Below are 19,681 nucleotides of genomic sequence, written 5' to 3' on the forward strand. Positions count from 1 at the left end.
GTTATCATCTTTACTGTTATGAACAACTAGATTAGTAGTATAGTTTTTAATACATTTGGCCAAAAATACTTAAGTTGTATGTAAGCTACTGAAATAAGGGAATAGGAATAGTATTTTACAGAGTAGTGGACACTCTTCCAGGGTGAGGTAACAGAATATAATGTACTTAGATGATGGCTGATGGTAAGCTTCCTTTCCTAAAAATAATTGGCTCTCTAACTTATAGATGATAGGAGAATACTTAAATTAATTATAATGAATTATTTCAGTTAACACAGATTATATTATACTATTATAACTGATTAAATATGTTTTCTAAAAGTTACTAGAAAAGGCAGAAGCCCGTGAACGCGAAAGAGAAAAAGAGGAGGCTCGGAAGATGAAACGAAAAGAATCTGCATTTAAGAGTATGTTGAAACAAGCTACTCCTCCAATAGAATTGGATGCTGTCTGGGAAGATGTATGTATACTTGTAAATTTTTTCCTTTACAACCGAAGATAAAAATTTTTTAATTCTTTCTCATAGCCACAGAGATAACTAGAGGAAAGGAAATAAACACTTTGAGGGGGCTGGGCTGTCACAGTTTTCACTTGCTGCTATGATTCCTTTTAGTCATATTGGTATACTCTTCTCAGTATTCATATATTGATTCCATATCTGAATTTTTCAGATCCGGGAGAGATTTGTAAAAGAGCCAGCATTTGAGGATATAACTCTAGAGTCTGAAAGAAAACGAATATTTAAAGATTTTATGCATGTGCTTGAGGTAATTTTAGTTTTATCGTAAGTGGCTGAAATATTACAAAATACATTAAAATTTTTTAAAAATTGAAGAATTTAGAATGATCAAAGTACGTTTTTTAAATTATACTTTTAAGTAATTTTATACAAATGTACTTACTACCTGGGATGATTAGGGAATGGTTTATTCTATAGAAATTGCTTTTAATTGAAACAAACTAAGCTTGCATGGGAATTTAAAGATCTGTTTAGTGGACACTTTTCATATTTGTTTCATACTTATACAGTGTTACAGAAATTCATCAATTTAGCAGTCAAATGGGGTGACTTAGTAAACCTAAAAAGAAATCAGAATCTTGTAAAACAGATAGAAAACAGCTTTTAAGCACATTTCAGATATTATACTACATTAGATGTGTTGGAAGCGCAGAGATGTTCTGAAAAATAATGGAATAAGGTAGTAAGTTTTTGTTAAAATAATAAGTAATGATAAAATTGCAGTTATTCCACTAGCTGAATTAAGGGTATTTTGATGAAGATTTCAGATGGGCACTTGGAGATAGTAAATATGCTAAATTGACCAATAATTTTTGAATAGTAGTATTTGCTGCCTATATGGGCCAGGCACTGTTCTAATTGTTTTACAGATATTTCATATATGAGCTTAATCCTCATAACAACCCTATGCAGTTACAGATGAGCAAAATTGAGGCAAAGAGAAAAAGTAATTTGCATGGAAGGGATTCCAACATAGGCTTTTGATTCCAGGGCCAGTGCTTTTAACAAATAAGCTGTGCTATCAGTTATAGACAAACCAATACGTTACAGCAAGCCAACGTTAGCACATACTTAATATTATAGTGCTGCCGATGGTCATTGGGCATAGCAGGTCACTTAATTGACTGTTGCATTGCATTTATTGTTCTTGATGAATATCATTGTTGACAACAGTTTGCTCTGTTAACATGTCACACATGTACCATATATTGTTTCCCAGCTGCCTCTAGATTTAGTGCTGTTGACCTATAGATCTTTTCTACTCAAAGTGTGTTTCAGACCAGCAGCATCTGTTTTACCTGGAAACTTGTTAGAAATACAGAACCTCAGGCCCCATCGGCAGAAATCCTGTATCAGAATTACCATTTTAACAAGATTCTCGAGCACTAGAATGTACATTTAATTTTGATAAGCTCTGCTCTAGGTAGTGTCTTAACATTTTCCCCCAATTCAGGAATCTCCAACAAGATTCTTTCATGATCTGTGCTGGGGGGTATTAGTGGTGAGGTCATAAATGGAGCAAAATGATGGCAGCATAGGGAAAAGCTGAACATATCAGAATAGGACTTGGACCCCAATAATGTGGGCCTTGAAGTAGAAAAGGAAGAAGAGTTAACATTCAGTGACATAAAGAAAGAATGAGGACTGCCCTTGTGGTCCTTTGGTTAAGGCTCTGCACTTCCACTGCAGGGGGCGCCAGTTTGATCCTTGGTCAGGGAACAATTAATCAGTCAATAGAGAGAGAGAGAGAGAGAGAGAGAGAGAGAGAGAAACAGAGAGAGACAGAGACAGAGAGAGACAGAGACAGAATCCCTGAACCAGATTTTCTGTTTCCACTTACTCGTAAACTGAAGCAGAATTTATTTTCAAAGGCTTAGATATGTTTGGGGGCAAGGAGTTTTTACTGCAGCGTTTTTCCTTCCCTACTAGCCTCATAATTATTTTAGTGACAGAGTTAATCCACAGAGACAACATTTCCTTTTCTGATTTCATGTGTAGTTAGATTGCCTTTGGATATCTTAAGCTTGGCTAGGAAGGGAATGCTCCTTGGGTGAAAAGAGCTGATTTTGCATTTAATTTCTGAGACCAACCTCCTTTATGGATGATTCTGAGGTAGTTCTTTATTTCAGTGCTGAGCCACGTTCATCAGAAAAGCCACGTATGAATAACATTTTGTTGTTTTTGAAAGTAGTGTAACTATTCTGCAGATTATACCTTTATGGAGGGTATCAATTGTCCCTACTGTACCCACACCATTCTCATTGCTAAAAAAAAGTATTTTATTAATACTTTTGAACGTTGTGTTTAGATGTCCAAATGAGTGGGTACAGGATAGTTAAAATGTTCTCTTCTGTTCCTTGTTAAGTAACTCTTTGCACCATTTCAAGGGGGGAGTACATCCTAAATACGCAAAATGAATGCAGTTTTACTCTAAGAACCTATTTGTAAAGCTTTTAAAAATTCTCCATGATGTACTGTCTAAAGTGTGAACTTCTGAAATTTTTTTCTTTTGCCCCTGTAGCATGAATGTCAACATCATCATTCAAAGAATAAGAAACACTCTAAGAAATCTAAAAAACATCACAGGAAACGCTCCCGCTCTCGATCAGTAAGGAAGTTTATTAAAAATGGCACCATAAGTGTATTGAAATATTTGTTAGCAGCATTATGAATGAAATTATTTGTATTGTGTAGGGATCAGATTCAGATGATGATGACAGCCATTCAAAGAAAAAAAGACAGCGATCAGAGTCTCGTTCTGCTTCAGAACATTCTTCTAGTGCTGAATCTGGTAAACATATCTTTTAACTTGATTAAAATCATTGACACTTGGATGTCCTCAAATTCTGACACTTTTCTTTTTGTGCTGCTTAGAGAGAAGTTATAAGAAATCAAAAAAACATAAGAAGAAAAGCAAGAAGAGAAGACATAAATCTGTAAGCAAACTCTTAATTTTTACACTGTACCTAGGCTTTTGCCCTTCACTTTCTCAGTGGCAGTAGAAATTTCTGTCTAGTCCGATGCAGTCAACAGAGTTTAGGTATGTACCTAAACTCAAGAGTTTCATAGTTGTTGTTCACCTTAATCTTTCATTAAAATCTTTTGGTGAACTTTGAAAAAAAATAACACAGTGTTAAGACTTCCACTCTGGTTTTTTATAGTAATCTTACAGAAAGACCCAAGGGTGTGTGATTGTATATATATATATATTGAGCTGTTGTTGAGAACCACAAGTTTAAATGTTTAAACTTTTTCCTTTACCTTCAGCTCTTAATCTTAGGTACACATCAAGATACACCTAATCTTAGTGATGAAGGCACACTTAATTTAGTGACGCTCTTTTAGTGGTATTTTACCCTATCAGAATGTCATCTTTCCCATAGGAAAGACCAACTTCATCTCATGAATCTTGGGAATGTTTTAAATTCCTTGAGGTTATCGATTCAGATTCCACCACTCTAGGAACACATACATACTCTGTTATATGTGGGTGTTCTTAAATATTACCTATATAGGGACTTTTTTCTAATGGAATGGTTTCTTTATCAAAATGCTGACATTGTTTTTTTATTTACACAGGACTCTCCAGAGTCAGATGCTGAACGGGAGAAGGATAAAAAAGAAAAAGACCGGGAAAGCGAAAAAGACAGAACTAGACAAAGATCAGAGTCAAAACACAAATCACCTAAGAAAAAGACTGGAAAGGATTCTGTAAGTATTTAGAATTCTTTCATCTCTGCATTTTCATAGTACAAAAATGTCAGCTACTTTTCACACACAGTTTTCTAACGTATATGATCATGAATGACCCAAGTTAAGCATCCTAAATTTTATATTCCTTAAAAAAATAACATAGCATTCTCTAACAGTTGTTTAACCCACTAAGAAAGTATATATTCTTCTGCTTTGTACATTCTCACAAAGAAATACCAATGGACATTGTCTACCTAATTTTAGAATATAAACTTTAAGAGATTCAAATCAGGTTTTCCCTCCACCATATCCACAGTTGTCATTGTTACTAAATCCAGTTTCAAAAGGTAGCTTTCCAGCAGCTTTTAATCATTGGGAGGGAAGAGTTGAGGGCAAGTAGATAGGAGGATACAATAAGCCAGATCTAATGTTTTATTATCAAATTACATAATTAGTTTTCAGTTTCCCCTGTATGTGTGTTTGTGTATGTATGCCAGAGCACAGTAACACAAGCCTTCTTCACCTTGCCGTTCGTTCCACAAATGCTGTGGGCTTAGCAAGTATAATGCCTGTGAGTTACCAATTGAGAGTTTAAATTGTGTAGGTAAGCCCTGGTCTCCCTCTGGATATTCTCATTCAGTGGGAATAGGGTGGAGGGTTTTTTTTGTTCTTGTTTTGTTTTTAAAGCTGCACTGGTGAGTCTGATGCACATCCTTGGTGAGGAATGATGATTTCCTCTATACTTACTTAGCAACTTAACAGTTTCTTTTTCACAGTAGGTTAAATGAAATCCCTGAAGGGGGAAGGAAGATAGGTGAAAAATCTACTTTTGAAAAGTTGCTTCTCACAGTTGTTTTGGTTTTTTTGTCTGTTTTAAATTTTTTCCAGCCAAACTATTGTCCTCATAAATCTGGAATGTTTCTTTATCTGGGCGCAATAGTATGCTTAAAGCTTGATACTTTTATGTAATATAAAACACGTATAGGACAACCTAGAATCGAAAAAAATAGCAAGGAATATAATACTTAGGAAATGAACACCCAGCTTCCATTAAATGGAAACAAGGTGTTTCATATTCAGTTGTATTAAGAGGAAGAAAAACTGGTACTTACTATTCCCCCGATCTACATATTAATGTAAACTGAAAGTAAACACCATATAAAAGTCTCATTCTAAGTTAAGTGTCTCCCCTAATGTAACCAAGGAGTACTTAGTTAACAACCCATTGGTAGGCTTTTAGGAAAGAGATCAGTCTTCATACCCTATGATGCATTTGTTTTTGTGGAAAAGAATCCACATAGATGTGGCTTCTTTTTTCAAAGGTTCATTACTACTTAACCTTTTGAGTCCTGACACAAATATAATTGTATTCGTTGTCTTTTCAGGGTAATTGGGATACTTCTGGCAGTGAACTGAGTGAAGGGGAATTGGAAAAGCGTAGAAGGACCCTTTTGGAGCAACTGGATGATGATCAATAAATTATACCAAATATGTTTACAGTATGATTTAAAGTCTAATTCAGACCAGGGATTCTATTTTAAGTTCAATTGAAATAACACTGGGTTTTAATTATATCACAGAAAAAAAAGTGCATTTAAGTATTGTTATTGTGGACTTTATAAAAAGCAAAGGAAATTGAAAATAACTTTTGATTCTGTATCAAGAATCATATTTTCATACAGTCATAACTGTCTTTCTGTGACCCTTTCATAGGGCACTGCAGAATGGATTAAAGGTGGCAATTTACTGATAACTGCAGGTGTCTCTACTTTGTTCTAAAGTCTAAGTCATGAGGTGATTTGATTTACTTTATAGAAGTTGGATTTTGAAGATATAATGAAAATTTTTTAATATCTAGTAGTACAAAAAAAGCACCAGCAACTGATAAAACTGCTTTTTTGTGCACTATCCAACTGGTTGAAGCCGATATGATCTTTTAAGGTGAACTCAGACATAGGTGTTCTTAATGGAAACCTGGTAGACCCTTAACTATAGTGGTGCTATTGAGCACTACTATAATAAAGCCACCATTATTTTTTATGAAACATCTAAATACATTTTAAAAAGGCTATTGTGAGGGCATTATTTTGAGGTGATGTTTAAAAAGTTAACATCAAATCAAATTGTAAATTAGCTTAAATATATTGCCTTAAGGACCTACTAAAGAATGTGCCACCAAACTTTAAGTGATGGTTGCAATATCCTTGTCTAAAACAAATCAATGTTGACTTAAACGATTTCTTTAACAGTTGTCTTTTTTTTTTTTTTAAATCCGATCTTTCTCTTGCTTTTTTTCATTGAGGAAGTCTTTTACCTTCCCTCCTCACTGAGAAGTACTGACTTCGTGGTACACATTCTGAAGCATTTCTGATTTGAATATTTTTGTACATTTTTATCAATTATTAAATCTTCTCTTCTAGTGTGTACTAGTATTTATTTCTACTTAAACTGCTCAGCTGTAAAAAATTGTATGATCCTTTAAGGGTTAAGATACTAAAATCCCTGAAATTTTGCTTTAGCTAACCCACACAGCTAAGTTACTTTCCTTTTTTAATATTTAAGAATATTATAAATCAGTGCATTTGAGACCCCTGTATTTGTTTTTGATCTGTGAATTTCCTACAGAATACTCTACTCTAAGAAAGGCAATGGTTTGAAGTTTAGAATACTCTTTACATGCTAACTTTTGAAGGTTGGTAATGTAATTTATACTATTTTCCTTCAGTGCAGGAGATTTTTTTAAGTAAATAAATTATAGCACATAGTCTTTGGTATTATCTTAGGTATTTTTTTATTTTGGACACTTTGGGCAATCCTGTTTCAGGTTGGGATTCAGAAGAACAAAAAGTTTATTTTTCCTTCACCATCCTAATTTAAAAGTGGGACTGACCAGGATGACTCTTTTTCCATCCCTGCCCGCTTTGTTTCAATTAATCTAGCATCCACTATTGAAAGGCTCAAGGCAGGTTGGTGGGCGGGGCAGGGAGGGGGCCCTGAACTTTTCTCGCTGCCAAGTCATTTTTCTGTTGTGAAATATGACATGACTTTGTAGAAAGTGAGAGTGACTATCTTTAGAAAATGTGAAGTAACCAATTGCTTGCTTGAGGTTAGTCTCCTATTGTATATTAGAACCAAAACATATAACAACAGCTTTGGCAACAGGCAAGTTGCCTAGACTTAATTTTCAGAGGTCCCTTCGTAATGATAGTTAATATTGCTAATCATGTCAGACACTTGACATGGAAGTCAGAGTAAAATCTGCATATGATATTGGCAGAAATACTAGTGATGTTTCACAAGAGAATGTAGAATCTAAAACTTTTAATTACTTCCATGAATGATGATTTTTTTAAGTACAACTTTAAAGTTTTGATTTTTCTATTTAAATAAAAAGCTATTGATGTGGTTTAGCATGTCCTCAAATTAGATTTCTTATTTCTTATAGAGATACTGTCTTATCACAACCTCAGATCCCTACAAGACAATACAAATTCAAGTTTCCTTATAGTTAATCCATGAAAACTATTTGACCTAAAAGCGAAACTGATAAATTCTAACGCAAAATACAACATCCTTGTTATAAAACATGTAATTGAAGTGACTCTAATTCCTTAGTGATCCCATCAAATGATACTTAGTTGCCAGAAAGATACTATGGCCTGAAGGTACAGGCAATGGGAAGATTGTTTTAAAACAGTTGTGTGTGAATATTTTTAATCCATTTGATTAGGTTTCTAAATCTTCAGTCTGGTAAAAGTTGAAATGTCTTGGAATATTGGTTAGAGTTGAACAGATAATGTTAAAAATGTGTTCAAATAGGAAAGTATTGTTTATATTCAGATAAGGGGAATTTCTGCTTTTCAGTTAAGCCTCAGACTTTCAGGTAAATGTTAAGGGCTTATCTTCCCTCACTATCAATCATTAATGTTAATGAACTCTTAGATTAAATTCACTAATACATTTAATAATATCATGCTTAATAGTCAAAATCCAGAACCTCAAATATTTGATGTTTTTATTCCTCCCAGTACATAATTCCTGTGTGGGAAAATTGAATTTGTATGAAAAGTTAATGAAGTATAAAGAACTCTTTGCACCTTTCCCAACTGTATTTAAACAACGTAATACTTCTAAATAAAAGCAATGGTCCCAACATTTTTTTTTTAACACAGTGACGGCATTTCATTATCATTACCCAAAGGAGCTTCAGCATATAGATTCATGGTTTTCAACAATAAAAATACTTTTTATGCCTTGGGAGTAATACTTTTTATGCCCAGTAAATTTGAAAATGATCAAAGTATCACAGCTATTTCATCTTTTAATTTTTGCTAATTGGGCCCCATATTATCCAGCTATAAAATGAAAGGGATTGGCCTAGAGTAAAGCAGTCTTAATTCACAGCATTAAGACTGTAAAACTTCTTGAAATATCTGTGTACATTTTTCTGGAAGGATGGTCCATAGTTTTCATTCGGTTACCAAAGGGCCTGCGTCTTGTGTTAAGAAGCATTTGCCTAGATGATCCTGGTTTTCTTCGCATGTTAATGGTCACCTGAGTGCTGACTAGGCAGCCACTTTTATTTTTGCATCCAGAAAGGGGTAGCTTCTTTATTTAAGGATTTTCATTTAAAACTTGGATACTAAAAAAAAAACAAAACTTGGATACTATTTAAGAGAGAGCTGTTTCTAATCAGAGTACCCAGGGAAGAGTAATGAATGCTTTTTTTAAGAGTTTATAGGGTATTTAAGTATATTATGTAATTTAAATGTAAATCACAAAGCCAAAGAACTAAATAAGCATTTCTGAAAGCAAAATGAGGCAAAGCACGTTAATTCCTTATACCTGAAGTCAGACTTTTTCTATTCCCTTGGGGATTTCTCTCAATACTAGGTAGAATTTTCTTTTACATTTTCTAGGACTCATTTTACATAAAGGAAAAACAAAATAACGTCATGAGTAATTTTCATGGAACTGTGTTCTAAATCTCATGCTATGGTTCTAGTAATGGCATATAGCAGTCTAATAAATTCTTACCTTCCTTGTTAATTTCTTACCTTGCTCTTAAGTTTTTCAATTGTTTTGATGTAAATGATGGTCAGATTCCTTGGGGGCAGGGATTTCTGTTTCACTCACTGTTTTATCCTGTGAGTTAGAACAGTGCCTGGTACATACATAGTAGGCATTTACTGAGTGAATGTAAAATCTTAGTTGACAGACGTACTCATCCAGCATCCATGGTACTTGGCATCTGTTAAAGGGCTTGAAAAAGCATCGTTGCAATAAACCATACTAAACCCCAAACTAATTGAAGTACACTAAAGATAAGTTCTAGTGACTGTACCTCAATCTTAACTGTTACTTCAGAAATGTCCAAAAGCTTGTTACGTGAAAACATGAAACTTTCACGTGGTTTTAAGTAGGAAAGGCAATCCCTTGTGATGATTTGAAACATACCTTCTTTCATATCATATTCATACTACTATTACCACAGTAGTAGTTTAAAAGTAGTAACTTTTGAGGAGCTAACATTTAGCTAGATAAGAGTTGATCTAAAGGCCCTAATGGACAAAAAAAATTCCTATTTTAACTTCTGAGAAGGGGTGAATAATGGTGACAGGGCATGCACTTCAGTGTTCTTGGAGCTAACTTACAGGTGAGGTGAGAAGTGAGCAGATTTTGCTCCAGTTACCCACACACTCCCCCCTAACCCTCCAAACATTACTTGGTTTCTCTCTACCTGGCTTAAGTTCCTTAACTGCAGATTTTCTGTGCTTTTTGAACTTGCTGTATAAAAACTGCTCTTATGATTCAATATGATCTCGTTCAAGGCCACCTCATTGTTAGTGACTGGTAATTGACTATTAATTTGATGGTAATTTGTCCTAGGTTTAAGGTTGATGTTTGCATTTCATGGAAACTGGCTAACCTCGCTCCAGTTTTCATTCAGACTATGAAAGTGGCTGCCTAATCTCACATCAGATTCAAACTAAGCCATTTCTTGATGCCCTTCTTTTATGCTGTTCTTTGGGGGTATCTAAATGTGGTATTCAGAAATATCTTTTTTTTTTTGGTCCTGCCTGCAAACTTTTCTGGTAGGTGTTGATCTCTTGCCTACCTCTGCAACTAAACTGAAGACTTGTTCTGAAAGGTGAGTAATAGGGGGAACAAGGTTTCTACTTTGTGTTTATAATTACCAGATTTTCTCTTATGTTCATATATTGTTCTGATGTAAAGAACATCAATTACATAAAAGTAGACCTTTTGTAAATAAATATAATTTATTAGAAAAAAATGGCATCTCTTACTAAGTTGGATTTGTGTCAGCTTTTTCCTTTAAGCACTGTCATATGCAGCAGTTCTGTGCTGTAAGATGATAGATGCCCACATTCTGTTTTCTCAGTGTAATATTTGCTTTTCTCTATAAAAAGATCAAAGAAAAGTTTGTCAACTTTCGTTCACACATTTGTTTCTTCAAGTTTTTTCTTAGAAATAGATGATGGGGTATTTTAGAAAAAATGGAAGATTACTCCTTTGGTATGAAGTGGGCTGATAGTATATTCACCTGTGCACACATTTCTGATAAAAACTATATTAGGGCTAAGAATTTAATAATCAAATTTAAAATTAATAGATGTGAATTATAAAGCTAATATTATGAAAGTATTACAGTGTAAAATTAGGTAATTCTACAAAATCCAATACCTTGAACCAACGAAGTCAGTGATATCAAGTTATGTCATCTACTGAGCATTGTTGAGTCATCAGGGTCACCGGACATTCATTGCAGTGTCATTGCAGTGACTTTTAGTGGGTTAAGATTTATATTTTTAGTCACAAAGACTGGGAGAGGGAAACAAATGGGCTTAACTCTGAGTCATTAGGAAATATCTTTTAAAATGGGTGCTGGGCATTCCCTTACTCTCCAGTGGTTAGGACTCCATGCTTTTCACTGCAGGGGGCCTGGGTTCATAAAACAATCCCTGGGTGGGGAACTAAGATCCCACGAGCCACACGACGCAATCAAAAACAAAAACGGGGGGTGCAACTGATAAAAGATGTCCAAACCCAACCGTATCCACTTCATTTGACCTTTCTGTAGTTTGGGTTTGAAACATTCTGAATTTGTAGCATATTAAAGATCTTACTTCCTTTACCATGAGGCACTTCTGGTACAAAAAACATTTTTTGCAGTCTTACTAACTGCAAAATTTAACTTTTTTCCCTTCTTATAAAATAAAGCTTCAACTATAAGTCTACCTTAGGGATATCACAATAAAGCGAATCACTCAAAATGTTTGGTTTTTTTGTGCATGAAAGTTATGTTTACACCGTACTGTAGTCTATAGTCTATTACATGTACAATAGCATGTCTAAAAAACAATTACATGCCTTAATTAAGGAATAATTTATTGCTTAAAAACGCTAACCATCATCTAACACAGGGTTGCCACAAACCTTCAATTTATTAAAAATAAAAAATTATCTGCAAACACCATAAAACAAGGCATGCCTGTACATTGTGTAACTGTGGTGCAGTGGAAAGAGCACTGAATTGGGAACAAAGACCTAAATGCAACAATAATTCCTTAAAAGACTGATTTACGCCCCTCTAAATAAGTTGTTTTTAACCACTTGGACAGTCTCCTAAAATAAATTATAAATTTCTTTGCTTCCCTAAAAAAAATACTAAATGAATATACTAAGAAGAATATACTAAACTTTTCTGATAACTTGGAGTTATTACAAATACCAGTATGTGTGTGCAGTGGATCACACGGCTTGTATTTACCTGGCCAACCAATGTGGTCAGATGCTTGGTACTTCTGTGCAGTCCACGTGTAGCCTGTGTATATATATGCAACATCCTCATTACAACAAATGTGGAGAGACGCAATATCTCACCAAAAAAGAGTGCTATTTCTCTGGAAGTAATAAATTCATAACTAGGATTTTGGAGATACTAAATCTCAACACTAAAATACTCAACACTATCAAAATCTATTTGGTTCCTACATTCCATACAGCAAGTGATCCAGAGTTTGTAGGGGGAGGGGTTTTTGTTAAAATTTACCAAGTATATTTAGATTATGAATTCAAGCAGCAAGACATACCTGTTTGTTTCTAGAAGATAAGAGTGTACATAAAACCCCCTAAAATACAACATTGAAAGACTGCAGCATATTACAGGATAGTAGTGTAAATAGTTTATTTGCTCATATGCCATGAAAAGACCAGAAAAGTAACATGAACTGCTTTTATAAAACATTTCTAATATTGCTAAGAAGCAGGCCCATTAACAGACAGAAAAGAGCATGCCAACATTATTGTCTATTTGTAGATTAATAAATAGGCAATTATTTTAACATGTTCATCAGTATTGAGCTTTGGAAAACAGCTGCTTTGTGGTGAAGGACCACCTATTTGTGTTGTATTTATGGTCAAATTGCTTTTTTCATCAAAATGAATGTTGAGTCAGACAAAATCTTGGCATGTTCTTTTTTAATGTACACATTATGAAAATGTGCTAGCAGGTGGTAGTTTAAAGTAACCTTTCTGTAAATATGCTAAAGTGAAAATGTAGTAACTGATCCCTAAACTGTCCTTGTAGTTAAATATATATTAAAAAAAAAAAACCCTATAAGTTAAAATAACATTCAGATTGTATAGCATAGGCTGATGCATTTTTAAACAATATTTACAATATTACCCCAGAGGCTTAGGTGGGAATTAAAGAGAAGTGTAAAAACCATAAAAAACTGCACCAATCTTATAGCAAAATATCTGTACATTTAAAAAGAGATATATAACTACACATTATCCAAGGGAAATGGGACCTTCACCAGAGTTCACATAAGCACAACAAAATAAGAAATTCAGTGGTTAAATACTATACAATAAACTTTACAATTAATATAGTGATGTCATGTACCAAAAGGTAAGCCAGAAGCAGAATGTATATTATGAAAAGTACAAATTAGCTTCAGTCCAGTTTTTGACTTTGGAATGGATCAAGTGCCCTGCCAGAGAGGAAGGAAAAATAGCAGTGGCTTTGTTGGCCATTTAGTCCCATTACATATCACTTAAACTTAATCGTGATGTATTTCAGAAATTTAATTGCAATCCCCCATAAAGTAATCTTGGAAATGCAAGAATTTTTAGCTTTGATATATGATGCCAAATAAATCTCCAGTCTACAAAAAGAAGGGGGGAGGGGGAACCAACCCTGCCGATTGTCAGGATAATAAGGCCAGGATTCTAACACTACTCTGCTAGCAGAAGTAATCTTAAATGCTTGTTGCTAGAGCTAGTGAACCTCTCCCTGGCTAGCAAGGCACTGATTTCTATTCTTAGGATTGACCCAAAATGGTCCTCAGAAATCCTAATACTGATTACTGAGATGTTAATTTTAGTGCTAATTAATAAACATTTGCATTATTTTTTTAAAGCTGCCTCTAGCTGAAGAACACAGTACTGCAAATAAAGTCTTATACAACATCTGTGTGCCATCATATCGTCGCATTCATACCAATGAATGTCTCTCATAGGGCATCGTACCCCAGCACAGAAGCAGAATGTGAAACAAGAGTTGACTGATTCTGTGCCACTGCAATAACATGTTTGTACTTTGCTGGGGCTTGGTTATGGATAGAAGGAGTTTATCGTGTGACTTTTTCCTTCTTCCACGTTGCAAGCCCTTAAAAATACCAAGTTGATGGGTATGGCTGAAACACAAAATTAACTCCTTAAAAGACATGTCAGCAAAGGAAGCCCACAGCAGATGCATCCATGTTATTTACAACTTATCAGGAAACCAGGGTGGGCCATCATGGGACAATCACAATGGCAGGTAATGAATGTAATATGAATTTTACATTTTGGTTAAAAATTGAATAACACACTGGTGTAAAAAGATACCTAATCAAATCAAATCCTATTGCTTTGATTAATCTGAGCAGGTACTTCCACTTTTAGGCACTTGTTAACAAAGGTTGAAAGGAGAGCCCATCATTTTTAAATTCCTATGTGTTTGCTAAATCTGAGCCCTTAGAATATTTTCATCTATGTTCAAGGCTGCAGTTAAATGATAGAATATTTTCATCTATGTTCAAGGCTGCAGTTAAATGATAGCACATAAAATTCACATGGTCAGTTTCATTCACACACACCCTCTATTCATACAGGCAGGTCTCAGGTTCACATGGTTATTTCGGCACCATTAACAGAACGCAAGTTCTGATCATCAAAGCGCCGCCTGACACTTCTCCTCACCGCATCGGCTCGTCTGTATGGTTGGTTTCTAAGATCTGTGAAGAGGAGAGCACCAATAAGAGAAGTGGAACCTTTAATATCATGTTTCTAAGCAAGATAAAGGCCAGCTGGCAGCCAATCAAAGCAGCTTGTGTAGAAGAGTCAGCTAATGGGCCCTTCAAACTCATTGAGAATCTGAACCAAAACATGTACTTTGCCCTCAGTATTTACAGTCAAACAAAACAGCATGTAATACTGGTGTGATTCTGGGCTCTTTTAGAAAACTATATGAGAGACTGCTTCTGTCACTGGCCAGAGTCTAGCTGAAGTCTTATTTTGAAATGTTTCTTCCATTGGAAATAGCTATTGCTTAGTAGTTATTTTTCTTTCCAGAAACCTGAATACCAACAACAACTGCAATGAATTTTAAACTGCAAAACTAATAAAACAGACTGCCCTGTCCTGTCTTATCGGAAATTTTTACCAAGGAAGGAACTTATGCTTAGTTAGCAGACACAGCTTCTATTATTTTTATTACATTAAAATTAGCTGAAGTCAGATTTTTATTTTGCGAATTAGAAACATAATACTCAACCACTGAATAAAAGTAATCACTAAATCAAAATAACACTCCATTCCTGAACATTCTTTGCTGCCACCCAAGATTTTTTGTTTTTCATTAGAGGGGCAAGGTGGTATGGGCCCTCCAGATTCTCCAATTTGTACTGCCAATGAACAGCAGGATGCCTGACAGACAACAACAAAATGCCTCGTTGAATGAATGAATCAACCACTGCACATCATTTCAAGCAGGCATTGTTCTAGAGGGATGAAGTGAGATGAACAGGATGAATTTTAGTATATGTAAGCACTCTTAGTGTGAAAGCATGCTTTCTTGATGAATAAGGCAGGTAGCCTAGCCAGCAGGTAGCCACCATTTAATGGAGTCGGGACATGGTGAAAAGAAAAATAAAGCAGGCTTCATACTTTTTCCCCTTGATTTGTTTAATTAGTTTGTATTTCCCTTTCATTAACTTAGTATTGTTGATCTCTGTTTAGAAACAGTCTTACCTTTAGAAAGGGAAACACAAATAACAGAATTAAAACAGATTTAATCTTTTTAATCCCTTCACCTACTCAGATTGAAAATGGATGGGCCATACCTGGTCCACAGAATGTTTGGCCCCTGACTTAAATTTTTAAATACGGTTTCCTGCTATTTAAATTGGTGATTAACATAAAAGCCAAGGTTTCTGGCTTCTCTTGGACAACTGGAGGATCTTGCAGTACTGGGCCCAAATTCTAACATGGCAAAAACTGAGTGACTGCTCAGTTAGGCACAGTCCCCACCAGCTCCTGACTCATTGGAATCTGTGACTCTGCCCTACTCCTAAATTCAAGCCAGGAATAGTTTTGCATGCCCTAATCCTCTCGAGCCTTTGCTTCCTTGCCCAGAGTGGTAAATGGAGGTCAGAATTCCATTCTTGGCTAGGGATATGCAGGGACCTGCAGTTTTGTGGTTCCTGAGTCCTCTGAGCAATTAGTTCTAAGAACCCTAATCCTTCTTCAAAGACTACAGATCATGTTCCCTGGCCAGGACTTACTCTCAATTTCTTCAGATCAAAATGGGGTTAACTGAATAACTTGAAGGCCAAGAAGGGGTAAAGGGAAGGACAGCCTAGCACCCAAAGCAAGTATAATCATCAGCAAATACCCGTGCCCAAGCCATCACACTTGAGAACATGGAAGCAGACCAAAAAGTCCGAGAGAGAGGCTCAGCCTCACATCATTGGAATGTGAGGTACAAAGACTTCTCCCTGGTCAGACTCTCACCAGTATTACCCTCAGCCATAGATTGAAATCATTAATCTGCATACAGAGAGAGGAGGAAGCTAAGTAAAAAGTGATGCTTGCCAGCTCTGTGTATCCTCCACCACCGGTGTGCTAGAAGAAATCCTTACCCTCGAGTGAACATTTGGAAATTTAGTGATATTATTCTTCTTTAAAGCTAAACAGAAAAAAACAAAAACACAAAATGATGGTTAAGTAAAAATGGGATGAAAATGGAAAGCAATTCAACTTAGTGAATAACATTCCCGGGCATGTTAGCCAACAGAAGAAGAAAACAGGAGGCCATACTACAAGAGGTGTTAGAGAACACAAGGGAAGGGTGAGCATGTCTTCCCACCCAGCTCTCTGACCACCCAGATCCAAGCTGCTTTGAAGTTTGGCTCCAGAACAATAGTTCAGCAGCAAAACTGACAATAAACAGTAGCCAAGTAGATGACAGCTTCTAGCCTTGTTAATAAGTACTGGTGAGATAAGTACACTATAGAACAGGCAACAACACACCACATCCTTTGATATCTTCAGAGAAAGAGGAACATACATAACAAGTGCAATTCATAGAAGAGTTAACGCCACAAAATAAACATGTAACCAGTTCCATGTCAATCTCAGCATGGGAGTCAAACAATGGCTGTTTCACATACTCCAGTTGGAGTGTGTGCTTCCCTTGTTGTTATTCTAATCAACTGGGCACTACAGAGAAGTCTGTTCCTTATTTAACCATCAAGAACTAAGCCCAGGCAATTACTTCTTGGGAAAGTTATTATTTCTGGTGCCCCCATCTTGACCAAAGGAGCAGATCCAGATATGATCTCATCACAGAAGAAATGCTCGGGGTTTGACATGGAACAGAGCCACCAGTGAAGAAGCATGAATGAGATAAGACAGTGGGAGCTCCTAAGCCTTTGTTCTCATTTCTTGCTTTGCAGTCTTGCTCCAACATGGAATTGCTGATAGCTGAAATTTGGGCATGACACTCGGAAAAGAGGTGAGTGTAAAGCTATAGATTGCCTATATCAGCTTATACAGGCTTTCTAGGTCATAAGAGCTCCCTGAGTTTAGCTTGTACCATGAGCTCCACCACACTGTGGATGATGGCTACAGACTATATAAGACAGTTAAGAGAGACCCAATTTAAAGCTGTGTGTAGTTCACAGCTCCTTCTGCAAATCATTTTGCAACTTTAGAGCACCTTGTATTCCTGAGAGTTTGTATAGCAGCTCATTTTACAATCAAAGCATGCTAAGTACAAAAAGGCTGGTTTAATATCTGTAAATCTATTCAAACACACTAAGTGCTCCATAAGTGTTAGGTATAGTAATTACTGTTATTAATGACTGTCATTTTGTGTTCAAAGATATTAGCCCCCAATTCTTAAAAGCAACCTAGTTGGTCCTAATCCTGACTCTCAAAGAAGTGTTCTATTCATCGTTTTCTGAAAATTTCTATAAGTAATTGTATTAATTCAACTCGCACACACCATCACAGCCATGTGGATTCATAGATGTATTGAAAGTGCTAGTGAGTAAGCAGTTATGACTGAAATGCAAAACCATGCAGTGTGAAGACAACATAAAATACAACATGATGGAGATGGCAATTCCATGCTAGGATGTTGGGTGGCCCTGACACACAAACAGAGGGTCATTAGGGGTCAAAAAATCTGTAGCAACCTTTTAAGAGCATCAGGTGAGAAAGAGTAATAGTTTAGTAATGGTATTCCTCAGTGAGAACAGGTTCGCAGAAAAATCGAGAGCCACGCTTGGCGGTGCGAGCAGTAAAGGGCACAGTCTTCAGCACTGCATCGAAAATGACAGCCAAACAAGACAAACAGAAGAGAGTAAGAAGCCAAGGTCTACTGCATTAGTACACGGTTAGTGCTTTGTTAATCATACCTGGGGTAAGGGTGGCAGAGGTGAGCAGGAAGGGTGTAAGGCAATATATACCCAAGTGAGCTAATAAAGCCTAGAAGAGCTACTCAGTTTTTACTCAGTCTGGGATAGAACATGGAAAATAGTCCAAGGAGAAAAAAAAATCTGCTCCACAGACAGATATTCATTTACCTCCTATGGCGTATCAGGTCAGACAAACAGAAACTGTACATTTCACAAGCCAGGTGTCGCTAAGCTGGAGAACAGACTGATGAAAATGGCACTCTAAGTTCTTCATGTGCCACGGCTGGATGCTTCTCTACCTACAAGTCAATCTTACTGTGGCCCTGAGGCTAAGCGGTGCCACCCAAGGAGATCTGTTCCTGCTCCTGCTCATAGCAGAGCTGCTCCCTCAATGTGGGAGAGGCAAGGAGAGAGGCTAAACAAGGAAGCTTTATCTGGGAGCCATCTGCAAGCCACTGCAGGGTGAACACAGACACGGGCGGGCACAAATGTACAGAACACGTGTGCACCCTATGTAGACACCCATCCCACTGCGTGTGCACCCTATGTAGACACCCATCCCACTGCTTACACTGGTTTACTCTGGGCAAGGAACTCTTTATTGACTTCCGTTTTAGTGATTTATTCACGTATTTTATTTCCTTGGGTCTGAGCTGATGAAAGAAATCTGATTTGGGCAGTTGGGGATCCCTATTTCCAATGCTGACTAAGCTATTCACAAGAAATGAGAAGTCAAAAGGCTAAGAGTTATATTTTTTTAAAAATTAGGACAATTGAGGAAATGTGAATAATGACTAGCTATTTGATATTAAGGAACTCTTAGTTTTGGAGGTGTGCGATAATGGTCTTGTAGGTATGCTTGTTTGCTTTATTAAAGAGTCCTTATCTTTTGAAGATATATGTGGAAATATTTCCAGATGAAATTGTATGTCTTGGATTTGCTTCAAAATAATTCCAGAGGTTGGGGGTGGGGAGTAGGTAGAAGCAGACGTATAACAAGATTGGCCATGAGTTGAAAACTATTCATGGGTGAAGGGTACGTGGGAATTCATCATACTAATCTCTATACTTTTGCGTAACATTTCCTACAAGAGAAGTTTTAAGTACCTTGGAAGCTGATAAACAGTATTCCTATGCAACAAATGTGAAAGGAAAGTCACTTGTAGCCACTGCCCCAAATTATTGCCCTGATCCTTAAGAGGGAATGCAGAAACTCAGAAGAACTGGTTCGAGCAGCAGGCACTAGGCTACAACTTAATCAGACAAGAACCAATCTGGGTTAGGCACCATTCCTAGCTGAGAGAATGACCATCCCCCAACCCTGGGCTTCTGGCCTGTTGGTCTATCTGCATGAAAGCACCAGCTCCTGATTTCCTAATATCTTCACTTACTTTGGGTGCGTAAAAAGGCTTTTAAAGAGCATGTTGGAAAAGCATGTGTTGACTGTGCTTAGTACAGTATGGGTCCTGTCCAT

General features: G+C 36.3%; 2 protein-coding genes across 22 annotated transcripts in view; one reads left to right on the forward strand and one right to left on the reverse strand.

The window, feature by feature from the left end:
• PRPF40A (pre-mRNA processing factor 40 homolog A) overlaps positions 1 to 8,872 on the forward strand; it is a 56,998-nt gene extending 48,126 nt beyond the window's left edge. For 8 of the 9 annotated variants that reach the window (XM_067741915.1, XM_067741912.1, XM_067741916.1 and 5 more), the window contains 7 exons: positions 323 to 460; positions 672 to 767; positions 3,042 to 3,128; positions 3,215 to 3,311; positions 3,395 to 3,456; positions 4,100 to 4,231; positions 5,599 to 8,872. In XM_067741915.1, coding sequence (XP_067598016.1) covers positions 323 to 460; positions 672 to 767; positions 3,042 to 3,128; positions 3,215 to 3,311; positions 3,395 to 3,456; positions 4,100 to 4,231; positions 5,599 to 5,691 — 705 coding nt within the window. In that variant the 3' untranslated portion in view covers positions 5,692 to 8,872. The remainder of the gene's footprint in view (positions 1 to 322; positions 461 to 671; positions 768 to 3,041; positions 3,129 to 3,214; positions 3,312 to 3,394; positions 3,457 to 4,099; positions 4,232 to 5,598) is intronic. The other variant, XM_067741917.1, reaches the window with a different exon arrangement.
• A 3,533-nt stretch (positions 8,873 to 12,405) lies between these two features.
• FMNL2 (formin like 2) overlaps positions 12,406 to 19,681 on the reverse strand; it is a 303,592-nt gene continuing 296,316 nt past the window's right edge. For 6 of the 13 annotated variants that reach the window (XR_010944441.1, XR_010944444.1, XR_010944439.1 and 3 more), the window contains 2 exons: positions 14,327 to 14,520; positions 12,406 to 14,286 (listed from right to left, as the gene is read on the reverse strand). Coding sequence is in view for 7 of the 13 variants with exons in the window: in XM_067741904.1 (XP_067598005.1) it covers positions 14,411 to 14,520 (110 nt within the window). In the remaining 6 variants the exon portion in view is untranslated. Of the gene's footprint in view, positions 14,521 to 16,378; positions 16,473 to 17,985; positions 18,112 to 19,681 lie in introns of all 13 variants that reach the window. The other 7 variants (XM_067741908.1, XM_067741911.1, XM_067741906.1 and 4 more) reach the window with 4 other exon arrangements.

The sequence above is a fragment of the Pseudorca crassidens genome, chromosome 6 (genome assembly GCF_039906515.1).
Source record: "Pseudorca crassidens isolate mPseCra1 chromosome 6, mPseCra1.hap1, whole genome shotgun sequence".
Classification (NCBI taxonomy): domain Eukaryota; kingdom Metazoa; phylum Chordata; class Mammalia; order Artiodactyla; family Delphinidae; genus Pseudorca; species Pseudorca crassidens.